The 23,669-nt window shown below is 49.5% G+C and overlaps 1 protein-coding gene across 2 annotated transcripts; it reads left to right on the top strand.

Moving 5' to 3' along the window:
- The first annotated feature begins 14,761 nt into the window (after positions 1–14,761).
- Positions 14,762–22,467, top strand: TNNC2 (troponin C2, fast skeletal type). Of its 2 annotated transcripts, none has more exons than XM_053394777.1 (6): positions 14,762–14,889; positions 16,291–16,342; positions 17,835–17,978; positions 18,073–18,187; positions 20,629–20,765; positions 22,186–22,467. In XM_053394777.1, the coding sequence occupies exons 1-6, from the start codon at positions 14,887–14,889 to the stop codon at positions 22,215–22,217; spliced, it is 483 nt and encodes a 160-aa protein (XP_053250752.1). In that variant the 5' UTR covers positions 14,762–14,886; the 3' UTR covers positions 22,218–22,467. The 2 variants fall into 2 exon arrangements, with proteins under 2 accessions (XP_053250752.1, XP_053250751.1); XM_053394776.1 differs by having other exon boundaries at positions 14,775–14,898.
- The last annotated feature ends 1,202 nt before the right edge of the window (positions 22,468–23,669 follow it).

Raw genomic sequence — 23,669 nt, 5'->3', positions numbered from 1 at the left:
ACCAATCATACTGCTGCATTGTTCTAGGACCAATCAGACTGCTGCAATTTGGATCCTATTCAACTCAGTACATAACACCCCTCCCCTCTAAGTTCCAGTCCTGCCCGGGAGGTCGCATTCATAGTCCTCGAGGTACGCTGGCGGCCTACGTGTGCGTTGTGGCCTGGGGTGTTCCCTGGTCCGGGGTTCAGGTTCTGGCTCGTGATCCAAGGATGCTGGCTGTGATGGGGCTATTTGGTCTGGCGCAACCGGCTCGCTCAGTCGTGGTTCTGGTTCCGGTGTCCTTTCGGCCTCGCAGGTCCTCTCTGTATTTACTGATTCTGCCTCTCCTGCTGGCCCCTCGTGCTCTATGGGCCTCACTGCCCCTCTGTTCCCTTGGGACTCCTCTGACCTTTCCTCCTCCTGGTTTTCTCCCGGGAATCGTCACCGTATCTGGTCGCAGTGGCGGCGCCAGCATTGCCCCCCATCTGTTAGCACCTCGTACGACACGGGGCCAGTGACCCTGGTGACTGTGGCGGGTACCCATGCTGGGCCTGCCCCAAAATTCTTTGCGTACACTGGGTCCTGGGCCTCGAAGGTCCGGGGGTTCCTGCCTTCCCCCACCACTACCTCATCCTGAGGTCTATCGGGGTGAAGGCAGTCCAATCTGATTGCAAGGCGCCGACCCATTAGTAGTTCAGCGGGGCTCCGGCCAGTCGTTGAGCTGGGGGTGCTGTGCTGTGCTAGAAGGAATGTGGCAAGGCGGTACTCCCAATCCCCTTGCGTCATGCGGCGAAGGGTGTCCTTGGTGGTCCGCACCATGCGTTCTGCTTGGCCATTGGTGGCAGGATGGAATGGCGCCGAACGGATGTGGCGGATGGCGTTCTGCGCTGTGAAGGTTTGGAATTCTCCTGACGTAAATGCAGTCCCGTTGTCTGAGACGAGAGTGTCAGGGAGCCCGTGGGTTGCAAACAGCCTGCGTAGTACCCGGATGGCTGCGGACGTAGAAGTGGATGGTACCAGTGCGACTTCCAGCCATTTGGTGTAGGAGTCCACCACTATGAAGAATGTTTTCCCCTGAAAGGGGCCAGCGAAGTCCACATGCAGGCGTGACCATGGTGCTCGGGCGGACTCCCAGGACTGGACTGGGGCCCTTGGGGGATCTGGGCGGGATTCTTGGCAGTGATTTCATGCTCTTTATTCAGCTCATAGTGGTGAGGAGGAATGAATGAAAGTCCCCTCAAAGTATCTGCTTTATATACATTATTTACACAATGGGCTGCACATGATTGGCTAATTCCGGAATTCTACTGTAAGCCAATCAGGTTGTGGATTCACTTCTATCTGGAGCATGATTGGGTAGTTCCTGCCAACCAATCAGACTGCTGCAATTTGGATCCTATTCAACTCAGTACATAACAATGATAAAATCAGGGAGGAAAAGAAGGCTATCGACAGCAGGCAGCTGCAATGGCTTTCTCCGCCTGTACTAATGGAGGCAGCCCTGCTTCTCAATACCACTTGCTATGAACCAAAGGAGGTGGGGAGAGTTGTTTTCATGCTCGGATCAGGGCCTTGCAGGTTTCCCTTTGGAGCAGCTGGTTGGCCACCGTGGGAGCAAGAAGTTGGAGCAGAGAGGTTGATAGCTTGATCATAGCTGTCCGCTTTTCCCTCTTCTTGCGAGGAATCCTATTCGGAGTAAGGGAATTTCCCTTAAAAAAGGGAAACGTTGACAGCTATGAGCTTGATCCAGCAGGCTCCCCTTATGTTCAACATCCTAGGAATCCCAGATTCCCTCTAACAGGCATGCATGCATAATTTTATTTGTATGACACATTTCCACAGTTCAAACTGTGTGAGCCAGTGTGGTGTAGTGGTTAAGAGCGGTAGACTTGTAATCTGGTGAACCGGGTTCGTGTCTCCGCTCCTCCACCTGCAGCTGCTGGGTGACCTTGGGCCAGTCACACTTCTCTGAAGTCTCTCAGCCCCACTCACCTCACAGAGTGTTTGTTGTGGGGAGGAAGGGAAAGGAGAATGTTAGCCGCTTTGAGACTCCTGAAGGGGAGTGGAAGGCGGGATATCAAATCCAGACTCTTCTTCTTCTTCAAACTATGCCCAAGGCAGCTTACAACATGGAAAAAACTACATGGCAGCAACATAGCAAAATTAGCCACAAACAATCAATGAAACATCCAAAAATGCACACCCAAAGGGAACAATTCCCACAATTCTGCAGGGGAGAAGGAGCGGGAGCCCAAGACTAGTTAGGAGGCTGGAGAGGAGAACCCTAACTCTTGGTCTGATGTCTTGCCTATAGAGTCCTTGCAGCCAAAAAAACGCCAGGTTGAGGAGGACTCCTTCGATGATGACGCCTGTGATAAATTCCTTCATGAACTGTGGCTGCAGGCCATTGCTAGCAACCAAACCCGCCCTCTCCTCCTCTGCCAACATTTGTTTCTCCACTCCTCGTCTCACCAGGTTGATGATGACTTCAGTCTGGGAGTGGAGCTACCTGAGGACTTGGAGACATTATTTCGCCTATGTAACAGGTGAAGCTAGACGGGGGGGAGGCAGTGAAAAGAGAGAGAGATGGGTGCCCTGCCCTGTGCTTTTGTCATTACCTGCACAGGTGAGGCCACACCCACCTCTAGTCACATGCGGAGGAAGTCTGTCCCAGCCCAGAGGGAAACAGGAAGTTTACCTGCTGGCTGGACAAACATTCCTCCCCATGTGTAAACATGTACACTCTAGGAATATTGTACTTGACTGCTCCTGTGTTTCACATCCCACAAGTTCCACAGTTGAACAGCTCTTACTGTCAGAAAGTTCTTCCTAATGTTTTGTTTTTTTTAAATATTTTTATTAAACAGTTTTTATAGCCACACAAACAAAACATAACAACGACAAATACATAAACAAACAATAACAGAAACAAAACAAAAAACAAGTATCATTTCATATCCTAATTTCTTAAACCTTTCTTCCTCGACTTCCTCATGCCTCCCTTTTCTGTATTCCAAATTCTTATCAATTACTCAGCAAATCTTCCCTTATTTTACTTTAAATTTAAGCTAATCTTCCTTATTCTCCTTGTCTTAACCATTGCTAATAGTAACCATTTACTTTCCAATCCAACATCATTCTAACTCTCATTAATTTTGTAGTATTTCTTTAAATAGTCCTTAAACTTTTTCCATTCTTCTTCCGCCGCTTCTCTTCCCTGGTTTCGGATTCTGCTCGTCATTTCTGCCAAGCCTATGTAGTCAATCACCTTCATCTGCCATTCTTCCAGTGTGGGTAGATCTTGTGTCTTCCAGTACTTTGCAATGAGTATTCTAGCTGCTGTTGTAGCATACATAAAGAAAGTTATATCCGTCTTTAACACCCCTTGGCCAACAATGCCCAAGAGAAAGGCCTCTGGTTTCTTAGTGAAGGTATATTTAAATACCTTTTTAAGTTCATTATAGATCATTTCCCAGAATGCCTTAATCTTCGGGCACGTCCACCAAAGGTGAAAAAATGTACCTTCCTTTTCTTTGCATTTCCAACATTTATTATCAGGCAAATGGTAAATCTTTGCAAGCTTTTTTTTTTATTATTAAATATTTATTAGCATTTTCAAATAACACAGAACAAACAAAAACAAAAAATAAACAAAACAAGAAACACAAAAATCCATAACATTCAAAACTAAACAAAAAAAGAATAGAAAAAACACATAAAGTTTCTAATACTTATTATTCTTAACCTTATTTCTCAGACTTCCTCACACCTCCCCTTCTTGTATTCCAATTTAAATTGTCAGTTCAGCAAGTCCTTAACTTATTTCTTTACCTTAGCTTAAACATTTGTTCTAACATACTATTGCTTTACTTTACTTCTTTTTTCCATTTCTTCAATTTATTTTTAACAGCCTTATTTTCAATTAATTTAAAAAGAAAAGAAACCAATTTTACCTTATTAAAATTACACATCAACACTTATACCTCATTAATTATTCTTAAACCTTTTTCCTAAAGTCGACCAAAATTTCCCTTCTACGATTTACCCAATTTCCTTACCACTAACAAAAAATATAAAAAGCAAATTATCCTTATGTACCCTTTGGATTCCCAACCTCCACCCACCCTTTTCCCGGTTCCAGTCCCCAACCAATATCCATCAGTCTTTATGTTATTTATTTAGCCTGGAGATCTCACATCCGAGGCCCTTATATCTCTCTCAGTTCCTTTCTGCCGGTCTCTTTGATAGTCCTTGATGTTAAACCCCAAGTCTCGGAGGGGCTCCGGCCCAACAGAATCCATGTCGCTTCCAGCCAGTCCTCCATACTTAAAGGCAAAGCCTATGGGGTGCTCCAACTCTTGTTTCAAATTTCTTTCAGATCCAGATATCCCCAAAGCTCCAGCTTTCACCAACAAATTTGTAATCCTCAGGTCTTCAGATCTCCTCCAAAAGGGATCTCTCCATTTTCCAGACTCCCATTCAGACCAGGCTTTCCACATCCAGTTTTTATTGTCCTTTTTTATCATCATGTCAGGCCTCATATTGTAACTCTCCTTTGACTCCTGCAAATCTCCTGCTCCTCCTTCATTTTCTTCAAAAACAACATATTGCTCCATCGTATCTACACTTTCAGTTTCATTTATTTGTTCAATTGAATGGGCTTCCTGTTTCAAGTCCTTATCAGGCTCAAAACTGTTGTTTACTGTCCAGTGTAGTAGTGATACCTTTGTAGACAAAACATTGTACTCATCTTGCAAGTTTCCCAAGAGAACGAGTGCTCTGTCCAATTCTGCTTGGATTTTACATACTCCAGCCATTTTTGTGATGTAATGTCCCTATTACCCCTCTAGGGGGATTTTAGTTCCTTAATGTTCCTTTCAGCTCAAAACCAAAAGTCCAGTTATTTTGTATCAGCCCTCCTTATTTTCAACAAAGTTATACCAAGTAAACCAGCAAAAACAGCAGAAACAATGTTCTCTTTTTCCAGCTGACAACTAGCTGACTAGCAGCTCACTTGACAGCTGTCAAAATCTTCAATGCAACAGGCTTTCTCATAGGACGTTCCCGGGTCTCGGGGGGGGGGGTGAAATTTCAGCTCCCAAGATTCTTTTTATCCTCCAGTAAATCTTCTTATAGTGTCAAAACCGTGAAATCTTTGCAAGCTTGACTGGGGTTATGTACCACCTGTAAATCATTTTCATAATATTTTCTCTTAAGGCATTACATGCCGTGAATTTCATCCCGGTGGTCCACAACTTTTCCCAGTCAGCAAACAAAATATTATGACCAATGTCCTGAGCCCATTTAATCATAGTTGATTTAACCGTTTCATCTTGTATATTCCATTTCAGCAGCAAATTGTACATTTTTGACAGATTCTTAGTACTGGATTCTAACAATTCAGTCTCCAATTTTGATTTTTCCACCTGGAAGCCAATTTTACTGTCCAATTTAAACACTTCATTTATTTGGTGATAGTGCAACCAATCTCTCACCTTCTCTTTTAATTTCTCAAAACTCTGCAATCTCAGTTTGTCCCCTTCCTTTTCCAGAATTTCCCAATATCTTGGCCACTTCGACTCCATATTTAACTTTTTAACTGCCTTAGCTTCCATTGGCGACAGCCACCTTGGGGTTTTGTTTTCCAGCAAATCTTTATATCTGACCCAGACATTTAATAGTGCTTTTCTGACAATATGGTTTTTAAAACTTTTATGTGCTTTAACCTTGTCATACCACAAATATGCATGCCACCCAAAAATATTGTTAAAACCTTCCAAATCCAAAATGTCTGTGTTTTCAAGAAGCAGCCAATCTTTTAGCCAGCAGAAAGCTGCCGCTTCATAGTACAGTTTAAAGTCTGGCAGGGCAAACCCCCCTCTTTCCTTTGAATCCGTTAATATCTTAAATTTTATTCTGGGCTTCTTGCCCTGCCAGACAAATTTAGATATGTCTTTCTGCCACTTCTTGAAACAATCCATTTTATCCATTATTTGTAATGCTTGAAACAAGAACAACATTCTTGGCAATACATTCATTTTTATAACTGCAATTCGACCTAACAAGGAAAGCTTCAAATTTGACCAAATCTCCAAATCTTTTTTCACTTCTGTCCAAGTTTTTTCATAATTGTCTTTAAATAGGTTCACATTCTTAGCTGTCATATTTATACCCAGGTATTTCACTTTTTTAACCACAGTCAACCCCGTCTCATTCTGAAACCTTTCTTTTTCAACCTGTGTTAAATTTTTCTCCAATACCTTAGTCTTTAACTTATTCAATTTAAATCCTGCCATTTGACCAAACTCTTGAATTATTTCCAAAACTCTTTTCGTACTAGCTTCTGGCTCTTGTAATGTAAGTACTAGGTCATCTGCAAATGCTCTCAATTTGTATTGTTTAGTTCCGACCTGGATCCCTTTAACCAACTGGTCCCTCCTAATCATATTAAGCAAAACCTCCAGGACCGATATAAAAAGTAGTGGGGAGATAGGACACCCCTGACGTGTCCCTTTTTCAATCTTGAACTCTTCTGTAACCACATTGTTTACAATTAATTTTGCTTTCTGTTCAGAGTATATTGCACCTATACCATTTTCAAACCCTTGGCCTACCCCCATCCCCCGGAGGTTCTTCAACATGAAACTCCAAGATATATTGTCAAAGGCTTTCTCAGCGTCCACAAATATCAAAACAGCCTTAGTGTTTATATTCACTTCCAACTTCTCCAAAATGTCAATTATATTCCTTACGTTATCCGACAAATGCCTTTTCGGGAGAAAGCCCGCTTGGTCCCCATGAATCTCCTCCATCAAAACTCTTTTCAATCTCTTTGCTAAAATGTCAGCAAAGATTTTGTAATCCACATTTAGTAACGAGATGGGTCGGTAGTTCTTAAGTTGGGTCTTTTCAGTCTCTGTCTTTGGTATAAGTGTAATGTAGGCCTCCCTCCACGTATCGGGTGCCTTCCTCCCCTCCATGATCTCGTTGCAGACTTCCTTCAAAGGTTGTATCAACCCTTCCTTCAAAACTTTGTAATATTTGGAAGTCAGTCCATCCGGTCCAGGTGATTTGCCCAACGTCATGCTTTGAATGGCATCTTCTATTTCCTGTGCTGATATCTCCTGGTTCAAAATAGTCTTACTTTCCTGCGAAATCTTTTTCAGCCCATTTTTCTCGAGGAATTGTTGTATGTCCATTTCTTTCTGCGGCCCTTGTGTGTACAATTGTCTAAAGTAGCTCTGAAAACAATTCCTAATTTCCACTGGGTTACATATGTTCTTTCCCTCCACTTCTATGTTTGTTACCGTGTTGAGTTTTTGTCTCTTCTTTATTTGCCAAGCCAATAACTTGCCACATTTGTCTGCAGATTCAAAGGTCTTTTGTCTCATTTGTAGAAAGTTCTTCCTAATGTTTAGTCAGAATCGCCTTTCTTGTAACTTGAAGCCTTTGGTTCGAGTCCTCCCCTCCAGAGCAGGAGAGAACAAGCTTGTTCCATGTGACAGACCCTGGGATATTTGAAGATAGCTATCATATCTCTTCTCAGACTCCTTTTTACCAGGCTAAAAATACCCAGCTCCTTCGACCGTTCCTCATCAGGCTTGCTTTCCAGACCCTGGATCTTCTTCACCCTTTTAGAGGAAGACAGAGGCAAAGCAGGTGTGGAGTAGTTCCTGGGGTTGCCATACGTCTGGGTTTCCCCAGACATATCTGGGATTCAGCCCTGGAAAATGGCATCCAGGGGTCATGTTCAGCAATCGGCAAAATGTCTGGGAAAACCTGGACGTATGGCAATGGCGGGGGGGGGGGTGTTGTGCCAAAAATGTCAAAAAAGCTTTAGAACTCTTTTCTTTTTTTGGAGCTTTTCCCAAAAAACACCATTTGGTCCAAAAAAATAAAAAAATAAACAACTTCGGGCAAAAGAGAGAGAAAAGAAATCAACAAATATGGCAACCCTAGTAGTTCCTCTTCAGAGAACCCAAGAGCATTTCTCCTTGTTCCCCACGCAGAGGAGCCACAACTTGCTTGTTCAGACAGAGCCAAAGAGACCTTTTTAAAAACCATTCCCAATTCTGGGAAGGTGCAACCCTAGGAGAGGCAGGTGTAGGCAGGGGGGGGGGGCCTTCGGAGATCAGGGAAGCCACAGTCACTTCCCATGTAGGGGGAGCCAGCACTTAGTCATGGAAAACACGTCCGCACAGCTGCTCCCAGTGGGGTGACCTAGCTGTGATCAGGCTGCAGTGAAAGGTTTAGGTCTGGAAGATCTCAGGGGTTCCCAGCTCATCATTTTCCTCCCCCCAAACAATGGCAGGAATCTTGGTGGTGTCCTGGATGCTGAGGAGCAGGTCAGATTCTTCCAAGCATTCGCCCTGGCCTTCACTGAAGAATCATAGAATCATAGAATAGAATCATAGAGTTGGAAGAGACCACAAGGGCCATCGAGTCCAGCCCCCTGCCAAGCAGGAAACACCATCAGAGCACTCCTGACATATGGTTGTCAAGCCTCTGCTTAAAGACCTCCAAAGAAGGAGACTCCACCACACTCCTTGGCAGCAAATTCCACTGTCCAACAGCTCTTACTGTCAGGAAGTTCTTCCTAATGTTTAAAAACCTAGTTTTTAGAGGAGGAAAACAAGAAAATAAATATTCTGAACGAAACAGTGGATGTATGATTTTTGTGGTTCATGTTGTGGCCACAGATGTGAGATGATGGTTTGATTTGATGGTGAGTTTGGGGTAGCCCAATGCAAAAATCCTGAGAATCCATGTGGATCCGTGCTTTGTAACCACGTTGTTGCCCCATTGTGGCCCCACAAAACCGTGGGTGCGTGATTTTTTTGGTGTAGGCTGTAGCCATGGACATGCTATGTGATCTGATGGAGAATTTGGGGTGACCCAATGCAAAAATCCTGAGGATCCATGGGCTTTTACCTCCCCCCTCCCAGGCAGCCTCCTTTATCGCTAGCGTCCCTTATCTCCCTCCGATCGCTTGCTGCTCAGCTGCTCAGCGGCTTTGTTTCAACACCCCCTTCCCTCTTTCTAAAAAAAGAAAAAAGCACGACCTGCTTTTTGCCCCTGGGCAATTCGGTTCCAGGGACCACGCATTCCTGCTGTAAGACGCACAGACATTTCCCCTTACTTTTTAGGAGGAAAAAAGTGCTGGAAGGAGTCATCAACGAAGTAGCTGCTTCTAGGTACTGGGCTGCAGTCCTGAGCACCCTGACTATTCTGGGAGCACCACCTTCCTTCTGCGCAAAGCTCCTTTCCGTTTTGCTTTTGCTTTTAGTCCTGTTACTTCTGCGAATTTCTGCAGGAAATTGCTCTATGTACTACTAGAGGACGCTGGAAAATGAAATAGTGAGTTGGTTCTGGGAACCTAATAGTAAGAAGACAAGGTTTTAGATTGGATAGCAAGTGTGACGCCTGTTCTGCCTGTGACTTTGGGCCTTTTGGGCCAGAAGTGGTTCTGCGCCTGCTTTTGTCTCTGATGCAGCTTTGCTGAGGTCTTACTGGCCTCCAGGGAGGCTGAGGCCAGCAGGTTGGATCCTGTTTCACTGTGGACACAGACCTCTTTGCACGGGTTTGCAGGATGAGGCCTGGGTTAGCCCTGATGTGGATGCGCCCAAGCTTTCATGTTTAGCCAGCTTCCATTGGAGTTCTTTTATATCTGGCCTCTGTTTCTTCTGTTTACATGGGTGTATTTTTAAGCGTTTTATTTCCTGTTCGTGGCAATTGTTTTAGTGCTGAGCCCGTGTTGTAAGTCGCTTTGAGACCTGCAAAGTGAGTGAGAGTATCCTTGGAATGCAGTTACAACCCCCAGAAGAGCCCTGCAGGGCCCAGCACAGCCTCCTCTTTTTTTAAAAAAAATCTAATTATTCAATAAAAGGTTTCCACTCCTCCTTCAAGCCTACCTCTTCTCTAATTTTCAGAGTTCAGTTTGCCAATTCCAGCCTCTTCTTTCAAATGGGGACCAACCAGACGCCTCCAGGAAGCCCGCAAAGGAGGCCTTTCTCCTGTTTCTCTGCAGCGACTGGCATGTAGAGATACACTGCGGCTGGACATGGAGGTTCCACCAGCCCCCATTCCTTGGGGAATCGGAGGCTGGGGATTTGCAAGCGTGGCGCCTGCTTCTGGGAGCGCCTTCACCTTCATAAGCAGATGTTGCAGAGGCACCTGGAATCCACAGAAAACTCATCCCTGTGGCCACGATGCTTCTTCGAACCCACCAGCTGCCAAGTGGTGACGGCTGCAGGCTCAGTTCCTTGGGTGCAAAAGGGAGACCATTGCCAGCCCCTACAGGGCGGACATCTCTTTTTAAAAACATGTTTTTATAAAACAATTTCAGCATAACAAATTATCAAACCATATTATCACATACATTATTTCCCCCCCTTTTCCCTCAGCTCCTCTCCCTGATTTCTCTGCACATATTATTCTCTGCATGTTATAAAATTATACATATACTTACCTTATCTATCAGGTAATCAACCAATAAATTTGTGAATGTTTATTCAAAACCTGCCAAGGAGTCCATTTGATTTTGTGGTGTTTTTTTCAGATAATTTGTAAAAAGTTCCCATTCTTCCTTAAAGTCATAGTTGTCCTTGTCCCGCAATTTGTATGTCAGTTTAGCCAGCTCTGCGTAGCTCATCAATTTTTCTTGCCACTGTTCTTTCGTTGGGATTTCTCATTCTTCCATCCTTGTGCTTTCAAGACTCTTGCCTACATAAATAAGTTCTTTGTTTTTCTTGGCAGGTCCTACAATCCCTAACAAAAATGCTTCTGGTTTTCTTTACAAATGTCATTTTAAACATTTTTTTCAATTCACTGTATATCATTTCCCAATGTTTTTTAAGTTCTCTACATTCCCACCACATATGATGAAAAGTCTCTTCTTTTTCTTTACATTTCTAACATATGTTTGACCCGGTTTTATACATTTTTGCTATCTGCAGGGCGGACATCTCACCGGTGTGCGGAAGGTCAGCAACCTGGACCAGTCCTCGCCCAGGAAGGCCCCCTGCAGCCGCCGCTCACTCCATTGCCATCTTGGCGCCAAAGAGGAAAGGCTTCTAACCAGGTTGGGATGTGGTTGTGTGAATGGGGACGGGGCCTGGGAGGTCAGGTTGCCATCCGGGAAACCACCAGCCCGAGGTTGAGCTGGAGTCAGCCCTGCAAACTGTTTGCAAGGCAAGGATTAGGATGGGGCATTTGGCCTCTTACCCAACTGGACCACCCAGCTGTTTCTACAGCAGCCTCCCCCCGGCTGGTTCCCTCTGACTCCCTGAGATGACCTAGAGGGGAGCTAAGGGTCAAGGGGAGCAGGAGGTTATTCAGACTTTGAATAGCTGATATCGCTGGACCAAACTGATCCATTTTGCTGCATTAATTAATCTAAATCATTTAAACTGGATTTTGTTTTTTATATTATTTTTATTAGTTTTCCGAATTATTACAAATCCATCTGAATTACTTTAATTTAATACAGTTTCTTAATATCAGGTTTCCCACTCCTGTTGCAAACATATGTCCACCTCTTCCTCCTCATGCCACATCTTCTCTTCTTAAATTTCCATCCATTTCTAATTGTTGTCCAATGTAACTAGATTTTGAATAAAAGTGCAATTAATTGTTCGCGTTCTGAATTTCCTTGTGTTATTGCCCGGTGGGTTGTGCAAACCCCTATTCTGAATCATGTTTTTATAGGGTAGGGGGCATTGGGGATGAGTTTCTGGAACCAAGTTTGGGAACTGCTGAGCTATCTGTCTTGAATGACAATTGCCCAAAGGGAGCTCAGCGTCCTGGGAGGGGCTGGAACTCAGTCGTGGAGTTCTGCCTTTCCCTGCAAAAGTTCTTGGGTTCAGACTGGATGACTCATGGGGGTCCCTTTCAACCCTGTGGTTCTAGGAGCCCTGTCATCTCTGGAGTGACCGCCAGCCAGTGTGGCTCAGCCTCGATGTCTTGGCCAAGGAAGGAAGACTGCCGGGCAGCAGGATGGGTGGGTTCCCGGTAGAATCCGTCCTGAGAGCCCCACACTGTGGATTGACCTCTCTTCCTCTCCTGCAGGCATGCTGCGCTCAGGAACATGCTTGGCCTGCATCCTAATACAGTGGACGCTCGGGTTGCAAACACGATCTGTGCGGGATGCACGTTCGCAACCCGCAGCTGCGCATCTGCGCATGCGCGGGCTGCGATTTGGTGCTTCTGTGCATGTGCAAAGCACAATTTAGCGCTTCTGTGCATGTGTGACCGCTGAAACCTGGAAGTAACCTGTTCCACTACTTCTGGGTTTCGGTGGTCCGTAACCCAAAAAAACGCAACCTGAAGCGTCTGTAACCAGAGGTATGACTGTATAGGTTAAGCTAAGGGAGAAGAGTTCGCCTCCTCCTAGCCCCCAAGGCCACTTTGTCTGGGAGGACCCAAGGGTTATTGGATAGTGGAATGGACTCCCTCAGAAGGTGGTGGGCTCTCCTGGGTCAAATCATAGAATTGTAGAGCTGGAAGGGACCCGAGGGTCATCTAGCCCAACCCCCTGGGATTCAGGAATCAAGCCTTCACTTGAGGCTTTTATGGAGAGGTGGGATGGCCATCCATCAGGGATTCTTTAGAAGTGACCCCTGCATTGCAGAGGGTCAGGCTGGATGATCCTTGGAGCCCCTTCCGACTCTACTATTCTGTGCCCTTCCGGAGAGGCTTTCGGTCATCTCAGGTGCCTTCAAGGTGGAGGAGAGGATGGCAAACTTTCCTCCTGTGAATTTTCTTAAGCAAACTTTCTGGAGGAGCCACATGGGGAAGCTGCCAGTGCTTTGACACTTGAGCCCCCTGCAATGTGTGTGTGTGTGTGTGTGAGGGGCTGTTCTGGGGCACATGGCAGGAGCCGGGGGGGGGGCGGGAGGTGGCATTTCCAGAACACAAGCCCTGCCAGTCCTGAAAACTTTTTAAACGCCTTTCCAAGAAGCCAACAAGCGAATCCCCTCTGGTGCCAGAACCCTGCAACTCTGCCAGGTTCCTTTGTTGTGCCTTCAATCTGGTGAGGGTTCAAGGTGTATTTGGTGGGGGGGGGAGAGACTAGACCCCCCCCCCGCCACTTCTCTGCCTTATTTAGGAAGCTGCTCTGCTGGCCTCCTCAGCAGCTTTCCTTAGGAATGTCTATTAATAGGGGATGCGGACGGGGGCAGCCAGCTGCTCCCTTCCGTCAGGAGAGGACCGTTCCACAACGTGGGTCCCTGGCGACGTCAGAGAAGTTTATAACATGATGCCCAGCCTGGAGAAATGGGGCGGAGGAAAGCTTTTCTCCTTCTCTCCCATGAAGCTGAATGTTGGGCAGATGAAAGGAAGGGCTTCTTCATGCAGCACGGAAATTAAACTCTGGAACTCCTTCCTGCAGGACGCAGGGATGACTCACGCGGGAGGAGAAGGCTCTGGAGAGCTCCTGGCCAGGATGGCTCTGCTCTGCCTCTGCAGCTGGACACAGAAAGGCTCCTGAATCCCTACTGCTGGGAGCCACAGGACAGGGCAGTTGCTCTCTTGCTCAGATCCTGCTAGCTGGTTTCCCATAATAGCCACCCTTAACAGGATGCTGGACCAGGTGGGCCTCTGGCTCTTCTGATGTGTCTTGTGGTCAGTGGCTTCCCATGGGCTGAGGCTGGGAAGTGTGGGAAGGAGAGAGAAAGGGTCCCGCAGATTCCATGCTCTCTGGCCTTCTTCCTATTTCACACACGACTTCCCTCGGAGCCACGGAGGAAACTGGATCCCTTTATAAACAAGTGACAGCAGGGGGCCTCCACTGCTTGGGTGCTCAGCAGCTTAGCAAAAGAAAAAGTGTGCTCCCAGCCCTTAGTTTAGGCATTTGATATTTTCATTTACATACATTCATTCGAAATGAGATGGGGTATGTACTCTTTTTCATTGCTGTTTGTATTATAGTTTATAATTTTTGTAAAGTGATATGTGCATGCAGGTCATCGTCTGTAAAATTTTATTTTCAGTTTATGAAGCAATTCTACATCCTCCCACCACGCTGACGAAGAATTTTACAAAACAGCAGTCAATATCCGGAATCACTGTTCAGTGTTGGACATTATATTTGCTGAATACACAAAGCTTCACAACTTGTCTTTCATCGTACAAAGTCTGGTACCTCGCTTCATTTAAAGATTTCCAGAGACTTTGAGACTAAAGATTTCATTCTGGACTTGTTATGGTTTGAAGGAATTCTATAAAAGATTGTCTGTTGTGTATGTGCATGGTCACCGTGTTGCCTAGACATTGCTGACTTAGCCTAGGTAGACCTGGGAGGGGAGCCCCACCCCCAGAACAGGCCATTCCTCCCCCCGGATGGGCCAGGAGGATACTCAGGAGAGCAGTTTCAGGACTTCCCAGCCCTCCCTCCATCCTCAGTATATGGGATGCTTGTGTCTGGAGGCGGAGGAGGACACCCGCAGCTTTGTCGTTGCTATTTTTAACCCCCTGCTGGCCTGGGACAGGTGCGCTCAGCGGACGGGCATGTACAGCCTGTGGGCAGCCTGCCTCCAGCTCCTTATCCTTCTCTTGGGGAGGTGTTGGGTTTCTCCCCCCAGGGCACCCAGACCCTCCCCGCCTCCTCCTCCTCCTCCTCCAGCTCAGGACGGACGCAGCCAGGAGTGGCTTGGCTAAATTTGGCTAAAATGCCTCGCCGGCCAATGAGCAGGCAGGGAGGGAGGCGATTGGCTCTCCGGAGACCCGCCTCCCGGCAGCGTCCAATGGCGAGGGCCTGGGCAGGGCCCCGCCCAGCGGGCAGAGTACAAATGGCCCTGCCAGGAGCTGCGGAGAAGCTTTCTTCCGTCGTCCGCCGGGGAGTGGAGTGGAGCGGACGCACCGGGTCTCTTTCTCTCTGTGGGTTGCTGTGGGGTCTTTCCTGCCAACATGGTAAGCATGGTAAGACATGGGCACGTGTGCCCATTTTTGACGGCGGCGCCCAGGACGGTGGGAGACACATCTCCTCCCGGGATGCCGGACCGGGCCGCGGATCGTGCGCAGGTGGTGAGATGGACTGGTTGTTCGCGCGTCCGATGGGACAGGCCGGCGCCGGGGCCCAGGACCAGCACAGACCGTGGCGGGAGACGTGGCCAGGACACAAGCACGGCTCCCGGCGGAGCTGCCCTGTGTGGGGCCGAAGGGCAGGAGTGGCCCTTTGGCTGAGGCTGCAGGGGAGACTGGGGGGGGCTGGGCGGGGGCAAGGCAAAAGGCCGGGGGCAGAGATGGGGGTCTTCTTTATTACTGCCTCCGTGGAGAGGGAGGGCGGAGAGGTCAACTGTGGCTCGGGGTGTTGGGGGGCGGGTTTTGCTGGAAGAGAGATGGGGGCAAATGGGGAATCTCCTTGGATCTGGGCGGGTGGTGGGCTGCCCTGGGGGGCACTGGACCCCTCGCAAAGGCTGGCCAAGGACACGAAGCATGGAGCCGGATGGCCGTGGAGAAAGCCAAGCTGCCGGTCATGAGAACCGGCCAGGAACCCTGCCTGCCTGCCGGCCGCTGAGCTGCAAGACCCGGCTCGAAGGAGTAACCCAATACCCAGCCGACAGGTGCTGGAGCAGCTGGCTGGCGGCCCGCTGAGCACCCTAGAAGGAGGCAGCCGGCGGGCGCTGCTAAGAATAGCATCCGGCGGTCAAGGAGCACCATCCTCTCCTCTGGCCAGCCACCGGGAGACCCCTCTCTCAGGACCCAGGAACCCTGGCAAAGTCCAAAGGAGCCTGGGGCTGCTGTGCAACTTGGGGCCAAAGCGGGCCGCCTCTGCCAGGGGGCACTGGGAACTTGGCACTGCAAGAGGCCTTCCATGGGGCTGCTCAAGGAGCAACTGCCTTTGTGGAGATGGGCCACCCAGCCTCTCGAGAGCAAGGGATGCTCTTACGGAATCGGGGTCATCCTGTCCAACCCTGTCGCAATGCAGGAGCCACAACAGGAATCCCAGCGCTCCTCCTGTCTCCTGTTGCAAGCTCCTGGCACTAGCAACTCCGGCCGCAGAGGGTTGGGTGCCATGAATCCCCTTCTGCTGCGCCACCTGCAGAATGCCAGGCGGAGCAAGACACGGCCAGGGTTGGGTTGGCGCACCAGTGGCTGGCAGTCACCTTTCTGGTGATGCCCAGAGAAGGGGCTTTTTGTGGGCTGGGGAAAGAAAGTATCGGGAGAGAAGCAAACACCGAGGAGGAGTTGGCAGCAGCGGCAATGGCAGAGTGGACTGCAGGTAGCCAGGAGTGGGGAGGGCATCCCTGGGCATGGCCCCGGCTGGGCCGGACTCTGCTCCCTTGGTGACTTCCTCCCCTTGCCTTGCAGACGGACCAGCAGGCGGAAGCCCGGTCCTTCCTCACTGAGGAAATGATCGCGGGTGAGTTGAGGGGCATCCCCGGGCGGCGCAGGCACAGTGGGCACCCTGACTCGGCCGAGGGGCAAAGTGGCCGTGTGCCAACTAGGGAGGAAGGCGGGGTAACCACAAAACGTCATAAACTAGTACTTTATTTGCTGGCACCCTGAGAGGCAGTGTGGTATAGTGGTTAGTGTGTTGGATGAGGACCTGGAAGAGACCTGGTACAACTCCCTACGCAGCCATGAAGCTGCCTGGGTGTGGCCTTGGGTCACTGCCTCTCGGCTTGACCTGCCTCACAGGGTTGTTGTGAAGATAAAAGTGGGAGGCGAAGCCATTTATACCCTCTTGAGCTCTTTGGAGAAAGAAAGGAAAAGGTTGGATAGAAACGTAAGACTAGTAAGAATGAATACCCATGCCCAGCCATTCCACAAGTGGCTTTGGAGGCTCAGAGGATTAACAGATCCCATGAGGGTGGGGGAGGAGGGGAGGCACCCAAAATCTTGCCAAGCCCCTCCAAAATGGACCCCTAAACTGCAACCAAGCAACCATCTTCCTCTCCTTTGGGTGGCTTCTGAATCTCCAGCTGCGCACACAGAAGGGGAAGGTCTGGAATGGGGAGGTCCAGGGCGGAGAGGCGGTTGCTGCTGCCCCTAAGTGTGGGCCTGCTGCCCCCTGCAGTTCTGACCTTGTGCTTAGCAGTTTCCCCACCCTAGACCTCCCCTGGCCAAGGACTCCCTCCGACCTCTGCATCATCATCATCATCATCATCATAATAATAATAATAATAATAATAATAATAATAATAATAATAAAAAATTTATTTATACACCGCCCTCCCCAGCCAGAGCCGGGATCAGGGTGGCTAACACCAATAAGATCACAGTAAAAACATAATAGGGGAAAAGGGGGGGGGGAGACCAATTTAAAATACAGGTTAAAATGCAATCTAAAATGCAGCCTCATTTTAAAGTAGCCGATAAATCAAGACCATAAGGGGAGGGAAACATAAGGGTCAGACCGAGTCCAAAGCAAAGGCCAGGCATGTGGGTTGTGTGAGGTTTGAAGCATTATCGAGGGCCTTCTCCATTCCATTCTCTGCCTGAGCAGAGCAGGGATTGTGTGCATGCGTTGGGGGGGGGTTTGTTTTGGGGTCCCCCCACCAAAGGAGCTGATCCCACCTGCAGAAGCTCCATGAGATTTCCCACAGAATGACACCTTCCGGCTAAAAAGGAGAGGGGTCTGCGTTGTGGGTGGATGGTTTTTCTGTTATTCTTTTTAGCCCATTGGCAAGCCCCTTCCCCCTCTCCTCCTCTTTTGGCCCTTTAGAAAGAATGAAAACAGTTAGAATTGTAGTCAGAAGGGACCCCTAGTGGTCATCCAGCCCAACCCCCTGCCACACAGGGCTTGCAGGATCTGGGAAACCTCCGAGTTGACTTGGATGTTGGCCCAAACTTTGTTCTGGTTCCTGCCAGGCTCCCCCCTAACCCCCCCCCGCTCTCTCTCCCCCCCGCAGAGTTCAAAGCCGCCTTTGACATGTTTGACGCGGACGGGGGCGGCGACATCAGCACCAAGGAGTTGGGCACCGTCATGAGGATGCTGGGTCAGACGCCCACCAAAGAGGAGCTGGACGCCATCATAGAGGAGGTGGATGAGGATGGTGAGGAGGGGCTGCATCGGGGGGGGGGTGAAGGGAGGCTGGGGGGGGGCGGAGGGGGCAGCCCTCACCCTTCTCCCGGGGACCCTCCCTGCAGGCAGCGGAACCATCGACTTCGAGGAGTTCTTGGTCATGATGGTGCGCCAGATGAAAGAGGATGCCAAGGGAAAAAGCGAGGAGGAGCTGGCCGAGTGCTTCCGCATCTTTGACAGGTGAGGCCGAGATGGGGGGGCAGCAGAAGCCCCTCCTACCTGGAGAAGGGCCTGAACAGCTGGGGCAATGTTCAGGTCACACACAGAGATATTTATGCTCTGCCAATAGTCTTGACAGGACTCCCCATTCAAAGCTCCTTATGGCAGCTGGACTGGCACTAAGTCACAGAACTACAGAACTGGAAGGGTCCCCCAAAGGTCCTCTAGTCCAACCCCCTGCAGCGCAGGAATCGTAGCTAAGGCATCCTTGGCAGGTGACCACCCGACCTCTGCACAAGAGCCTCCAGCGAAGGAGAGTCCGCTCCACCATCAAACGACCCTTATTGTCAAAACAAATGTGGTATGGTATAGCGGTTAGAGTGTCGGGTGAGGACCCAGGAGACCAGGGTTCAAATCCTCCCTCTGCTCCGCTGTGAAGCTCCCCGGGTGTGACCTTGGGCTCGCTGCTGCCTCTCAGCCTGACCTACCTCACTGGGTTGTTGTGGGGATGGAGAGCAGGAGAACAACGTAGGCCACCTGGTCCTCCTTGGAGGAGAAAGGTGGACTACAGGTGCAGTCAGTATATAAGTTCTGTCTGTGGGACTCTGGGTCTCTTGATGTGGATTAGACTAGGAGAATTCCCTGGGTCAGGATTGCAAGCCAGGAAGGGGGGGGCACCCTTTGTTGTCCTCGCCTGCATTTAGATAAAGGAGAATATTACCTCCTCCAACCATCCAAGCTGGGGCACCACAGAGCTGAGATTTCCCCACTTGCAGCTCTTCCCAGAGCCGGCATTCGCACCCAGAGTCCAAACAGAGAGTGAGCTGCAGTTGTCACAGAAGCTGCCTCTTCTCCTGTTACCTGGAGGCTAATTCTGTCCGGTCTCCTTTTTCACCTCCCGGCAAACACTGGCAGCTTTTGAGGAAGGAGGAGCCTGACTAGGCGAATACCAGGCACAAAGGATAGGAGCTCCTCTTGCCCCTGCAAAGGCAGAGGACTTGGCTGAGCTAAGGGTGAAAGGCGCAGGAGGGGGTCCCGGAACATCAGGGGACCCAGCGATCCTGGCTGCCCAGACACCATCTCCCTTCACTGCTTGGTCCCTGCCCAGCTGGTGCCAGGCTTGGAGGGGAAGGAAGAGCTGGGAGTCACCAACCCTGGGGTGCTTGTGTGGAATCAGAAGGCCACATGCAGTCTCATCCTGGCACGCCAGTGGGGAGCCTTCCCTCACCACCAGTCTGCCACGGGCCAACCCGTCCAAAACCCACACATTGGCTCCATCCAGAGAAGTGGGGCAGGGGGCACCTGCCCGGTTCCACCCCACATGCCGGTTGTGCAGCCAACAAACCAATGGAATCCAGACAAGACGGAGGCTCTGTGGGTGATCGGCTCTCCGATCTGGGCGCTGGTGGGGCATTTTGTTCTAGACGGGATGGCACTGCCCTCAAAGAAGCAGGAGCGTAGCTTGGGGGGGGTGCTCCTTGAATCGCCTTTGGCAGGTGGCCTCTGCACCACTGTGCCACCCTTGGCCACTCCTGGAGAGACAGCTTGGCTCCAGTGCTACTTCAGGGCTGGCTCTTGCAATGCTTTCTGCAGGAGACTTCCTGGCAGGGAGAATATCAACTCTGAGAACAATTTGCACCCATTGCTTCTTGTCTTCTGGGCCTGTTTTAGGGCGTCAAGGCTGAAGGAACACCTCTTCCCACATGAAGCTGGCTGCATTTTAAGATCTGCAGGAGGTTCTCTGCTAGGGACTGCTTTTAAAAAAATATAATTTTTATTAATTTTAACATATAAATTATAATACATACCATAAAACTTCACCACTTATACAATCTTTTTTTAGACTTCCGTCAGCACCTCTGATGATCCACCGTTCTGACCACCTCTTATGCATTTCTTAAATTCATATTGCCTTTAATTATCTTAACTAACCATCTTCCCCTTTATCCATTTTTGCAATAGTTCCAATAATTCACCTCACAAAACTTCTTGCAAACCTACAAACGTAGTCTGATCATCACAATTACTTTTCAAATAGTCTGTAAATTTACACCAGTCTTCTGTGAATTTCTGGTCCCGCAGATTTCGAATCCTTCCTGTTGCTTTATCTAGTTCTGCATAGTCCATTAATTTCATCCTCCATTCTTCTTCTTCTTTCATCCCTGGCAAGAAACACCTAGGGACTCTTTCTTGCCTTTCAAAGTACTTCTCTGGTCTTCCCAAGGATTGGAGAGCAGAGAAGCCATAACCCGCCTTAGGAGACGACCACAGAAACCACGTCCCCACAGCTGTTCCCATAGAGTTGGAAGGGACCCAGCGGGTCACCTGCCCCCGTTCCAGCCCCTCGATAGCCTTCTCAAACTGGGGTGCCCACGCCTGGCTCTGATCAGACTGCAGTGATGGGTTTAGATCAGGAGCTCAGGGCTGCCTCCTTCAACACTTCTTGCCCCCCCCCAAAACAGGAATGGCGATGGCTTCCTGGACGCAGAGGAGCTGGTGGAGATTTTCCGGTTATCCGGAGAGCCTGTCTCTGAAGAAGAGATCGAGGAGCTCATGAAGGACGGAGACAAAAACAACGATGGCCGGATCGACTTTGACGGTGAGTGGGGCAGCCAGCCTTTCTTTGGAGCTGAAGAGGGTGGGGGTGTCCGGCCAGCTCTGTGCCCCTTCCACCAGCCCCACAGTCCCACTGGGGAGGGCCCTCAAGGCACACACAGCCTCCCTGCTCAAGCAGAATATGAATTTTATATACAAACAAGTAAATCCCTGTTGGTGAGGCTCCCCGACGTCCTGGAAAAGCAAAAATTTGGCTCTTTTCTGTTAGGTAAAGGTAAAGGGACCCCTGACCATTAGGTCCAGTCATGACCGACTCTGGGGTTGCGGCGCTCATCTCGCTTTATTGGCTGAGGGAGCCGGCGTACAGCTTCTGGGTCATGTGGCCAGCAGGACTAAGCCGCTTCTGGTGAACCAGAGCAGCGCACGGAAACGCCGTTTACCTTCCCGCCAGAGCGGTACCTATTTATCTACTTGCACTTTGACGTGCTTTCGAACTGCTAGGTTGGCAGGAGCAGGGACCGAGCAACGGGAGCTCACCTCGTCGAGGGGATTCGAACCGCCGACCCGCAAGTCCTAGGCTCTGTGGTTTAACCCACAGCGCCACCCGCGTCCCTAATCCCTTTTCTGTTAGGCAAAGATAGTAAGACGACCTGGATGATCGCCAGATTCTGTGTACAGATCTGTAGGCGCAGACCATCCCCCACCCAAACTAGTTTTTTAAGAAAATCCCCAAACTCGGTTCCATGGGTGACTCTGGGCCATCTCTCTGTGGTAGCTTATCTTAAAAGTTTTAAGTGTCTAGATGCTTATCTCATTTATAAATTTTAAATTTATTGTTGAACATTGTTTTAAATGTTTGCTTTCCTTCTGGGACTGAACCCCCAAGTGTGTTTTATAAGCTGGTCTCCGACCATAATAAATCATCTATCTATCTAAACAAGTAAATCAATTCCCAGCTTCGATGGAAATACAGTGGTACCTCGGGTTACAGATGCTTCAAGTTACAGACTCCGCTAGCCCAGAAATAGTCCCTCGGGTTAAGAACTTTGCTTCAGGATGAGAACAGAAATTGTGCTCCGGCGGCAGCAGGAGGCCCCATTAGCTAAGTGGTGCCTCAGGTTAAGAACAGTTTCAGGTTAAGTATGGACCTCCAGAATGAATTAAGTACTTAACCCGAGGTACCACTGTAATAATAATAATAATAATAATAATAATAATAATAATAATACCACTGTATGCTTCCCTCTTCCTTCCTGGGCTTTGGCAGCTGTCGATTCTGGGCTCTTGGCAACCTGGCCAGAGCCCTTCATCTGGGGGGGGGGGTTTAGAGTTACAGCCAGCCCCGATCTGGGTGAGGTTGCTGCCCCCCTGAGATCCTGCTGCTCAGGACTGTGGTGTGTGGAGTCCGCGCTCCTTGCCCCCTCCTGTTTTGGGACTGACCCCTCTTCCGTCTCCCCCTACAGAGTTCCTGAAGATGATGGAGGGTGTGCAGTAAAGCGACTCAATACATTCCTGCAAAGCTGGGGGCCGCTGCCAGCCGCCAAGCCGGCCCCCTCTTGCCTCTGCTCCAGCCGCCAAGCCTCGCCTTTGAGCTGCCCCCACCCCTCCAGTCCTGTTCCGGCCTGCTGCTCCAACACAGCTCAGAGACTCGTTTCGGCTCCGCTTTGGGGGTGCCCACCGACCCCCCAAGCCTGTGATGCTCTGTTTATAGCACTCAACACATCAATAAAGAGCAAAGGACTGGAGCTGAGCATTGTCTGCAGTGGGGACCTGATCCAGACTCAGGGCGGGGGGAAGTTGATGGGAGCAGATGGCGGGGGCCTCTGGGTGTGGGTGAACCACGAATCCCACCCCCCCACCCCACATTGTGGGGGTTGGGCTAGATGGCCCTTGGGGTCCCTTTCAAACTCTACAATCCCGTTTTCCTGAGCCCTGACCTCTGGGCCAGGCTGGCTCCTGGCAATGAGGGGAACTGGAGTCCAGCAACTTCAAGGGGGGCACAGAACCCTCTCCCCTCTGGCTCCAATAAGCCCCCTGGAGTGGCTTGTAAATCAGGCAACCAGAAATGGGAGGGGTGGAGTCTTCTGGTGGGACATACAGAGATCTTTCCCTGGGGCAGCTGCACACCGCGGGGGCCACATCTGCAAGAGAGTCAGTCCGTTTGTATGGAAGACAAATCGAGGTTCCCTTCTCAATGGCTGCTTGCAGATTTTAAACTGCGTCACTCCACTCCACCATAAATCTCAGGCAAACACCCACAGTTCTTTGGCCCCAAAGACCCCAGCAGGCAGAGGAGGTCTCAGCTGAAGGCTCCAAAAAGGCGAGAGAGAAAGGCCAGTTTGCTTCAGAAGAGCAACCGGAGCGACATTCAGGACCCACAACAGGACAGACCTTCATTGGAGGTTTTAGACAGCGGCTGTTGTAGCCACTGGCCAGGGATTCATTACAGGGGGTTAGGCTAGAGGAGGCATCCCCAAACTCGGCCCTCCAGATGTTTTGGGACTACAACTCCCATCATCCCTAGCTAACAGGGCCAGTGGTCAGGGATGATGGGAGCTGTAGTCCAACAACATCTGGGGACCCACAGGTGGAGAACTGCTGGGCTAGAGGATGATCCTGGGGGAGTTCCTCCCAAGCCCACATTGCGATGACGTCTTCTCCCAGCCCATCCTGGAATTCAAAGCTGCAAGAGGCAGCGAATGGCAGCCTCTTCAAAGGAACTGCCGTGTTTTTCTGTGTATAAGACACCCCCCCTATTTTGGGGAGTGAAATTTAAGAAAATGGGGGTGAGATGGCTCCATGTATAAGACGACCCCCACTTTTTAGCGTAATTTTTAATGAAAAAACCCCATCTCTTATACATGGAAAAGTAAGGTAATCTAACCGGGGAGGGGCGGGAAGAGTAGGAGATCCAGCAGGGCTTTTCTTAGGCAGTCTCAAGAACCCT

Source organism: Podarcis raffonei, chromosome 6, assembly GCF_027172205.1.
Source record: "Podarcis raffonei isolate rPodRaf1 chromosome 6, rPodRaf1.pri, whole genome shotgun sequence".
NCBI lineage: Eukaryota > Metazoa > Chordata > Lepidosauria > Squamata > Lacertidae > Podarcis > Podarcis raffonei.
The sequence above is the reverse complement of the archived record's forward strand: the minus strand, read 5'-3'. Positions and strand labels throughout refer to the sequence as shown.

Excerpts from the sequence above, each read along its gene's own strand:
- TNNC2 (XM_053394776.1), top strand. Across the intron at positions 17,979-18,072 it reads AGAGGAGGTGGATGAGGATG|GCAGCGGAACCATCGACTTC; the intron begins GTGAGGAGGGGC and ends CCCTCCCTGCAG. Across the intron at positions 18,188-20,628 it reads TGCTTCCGCATCTTTGACAG|GAATGGCGATGGCTTCCTGG; the intron begins GTGAGGCCGAGA and ends CCCCCAAAACAG.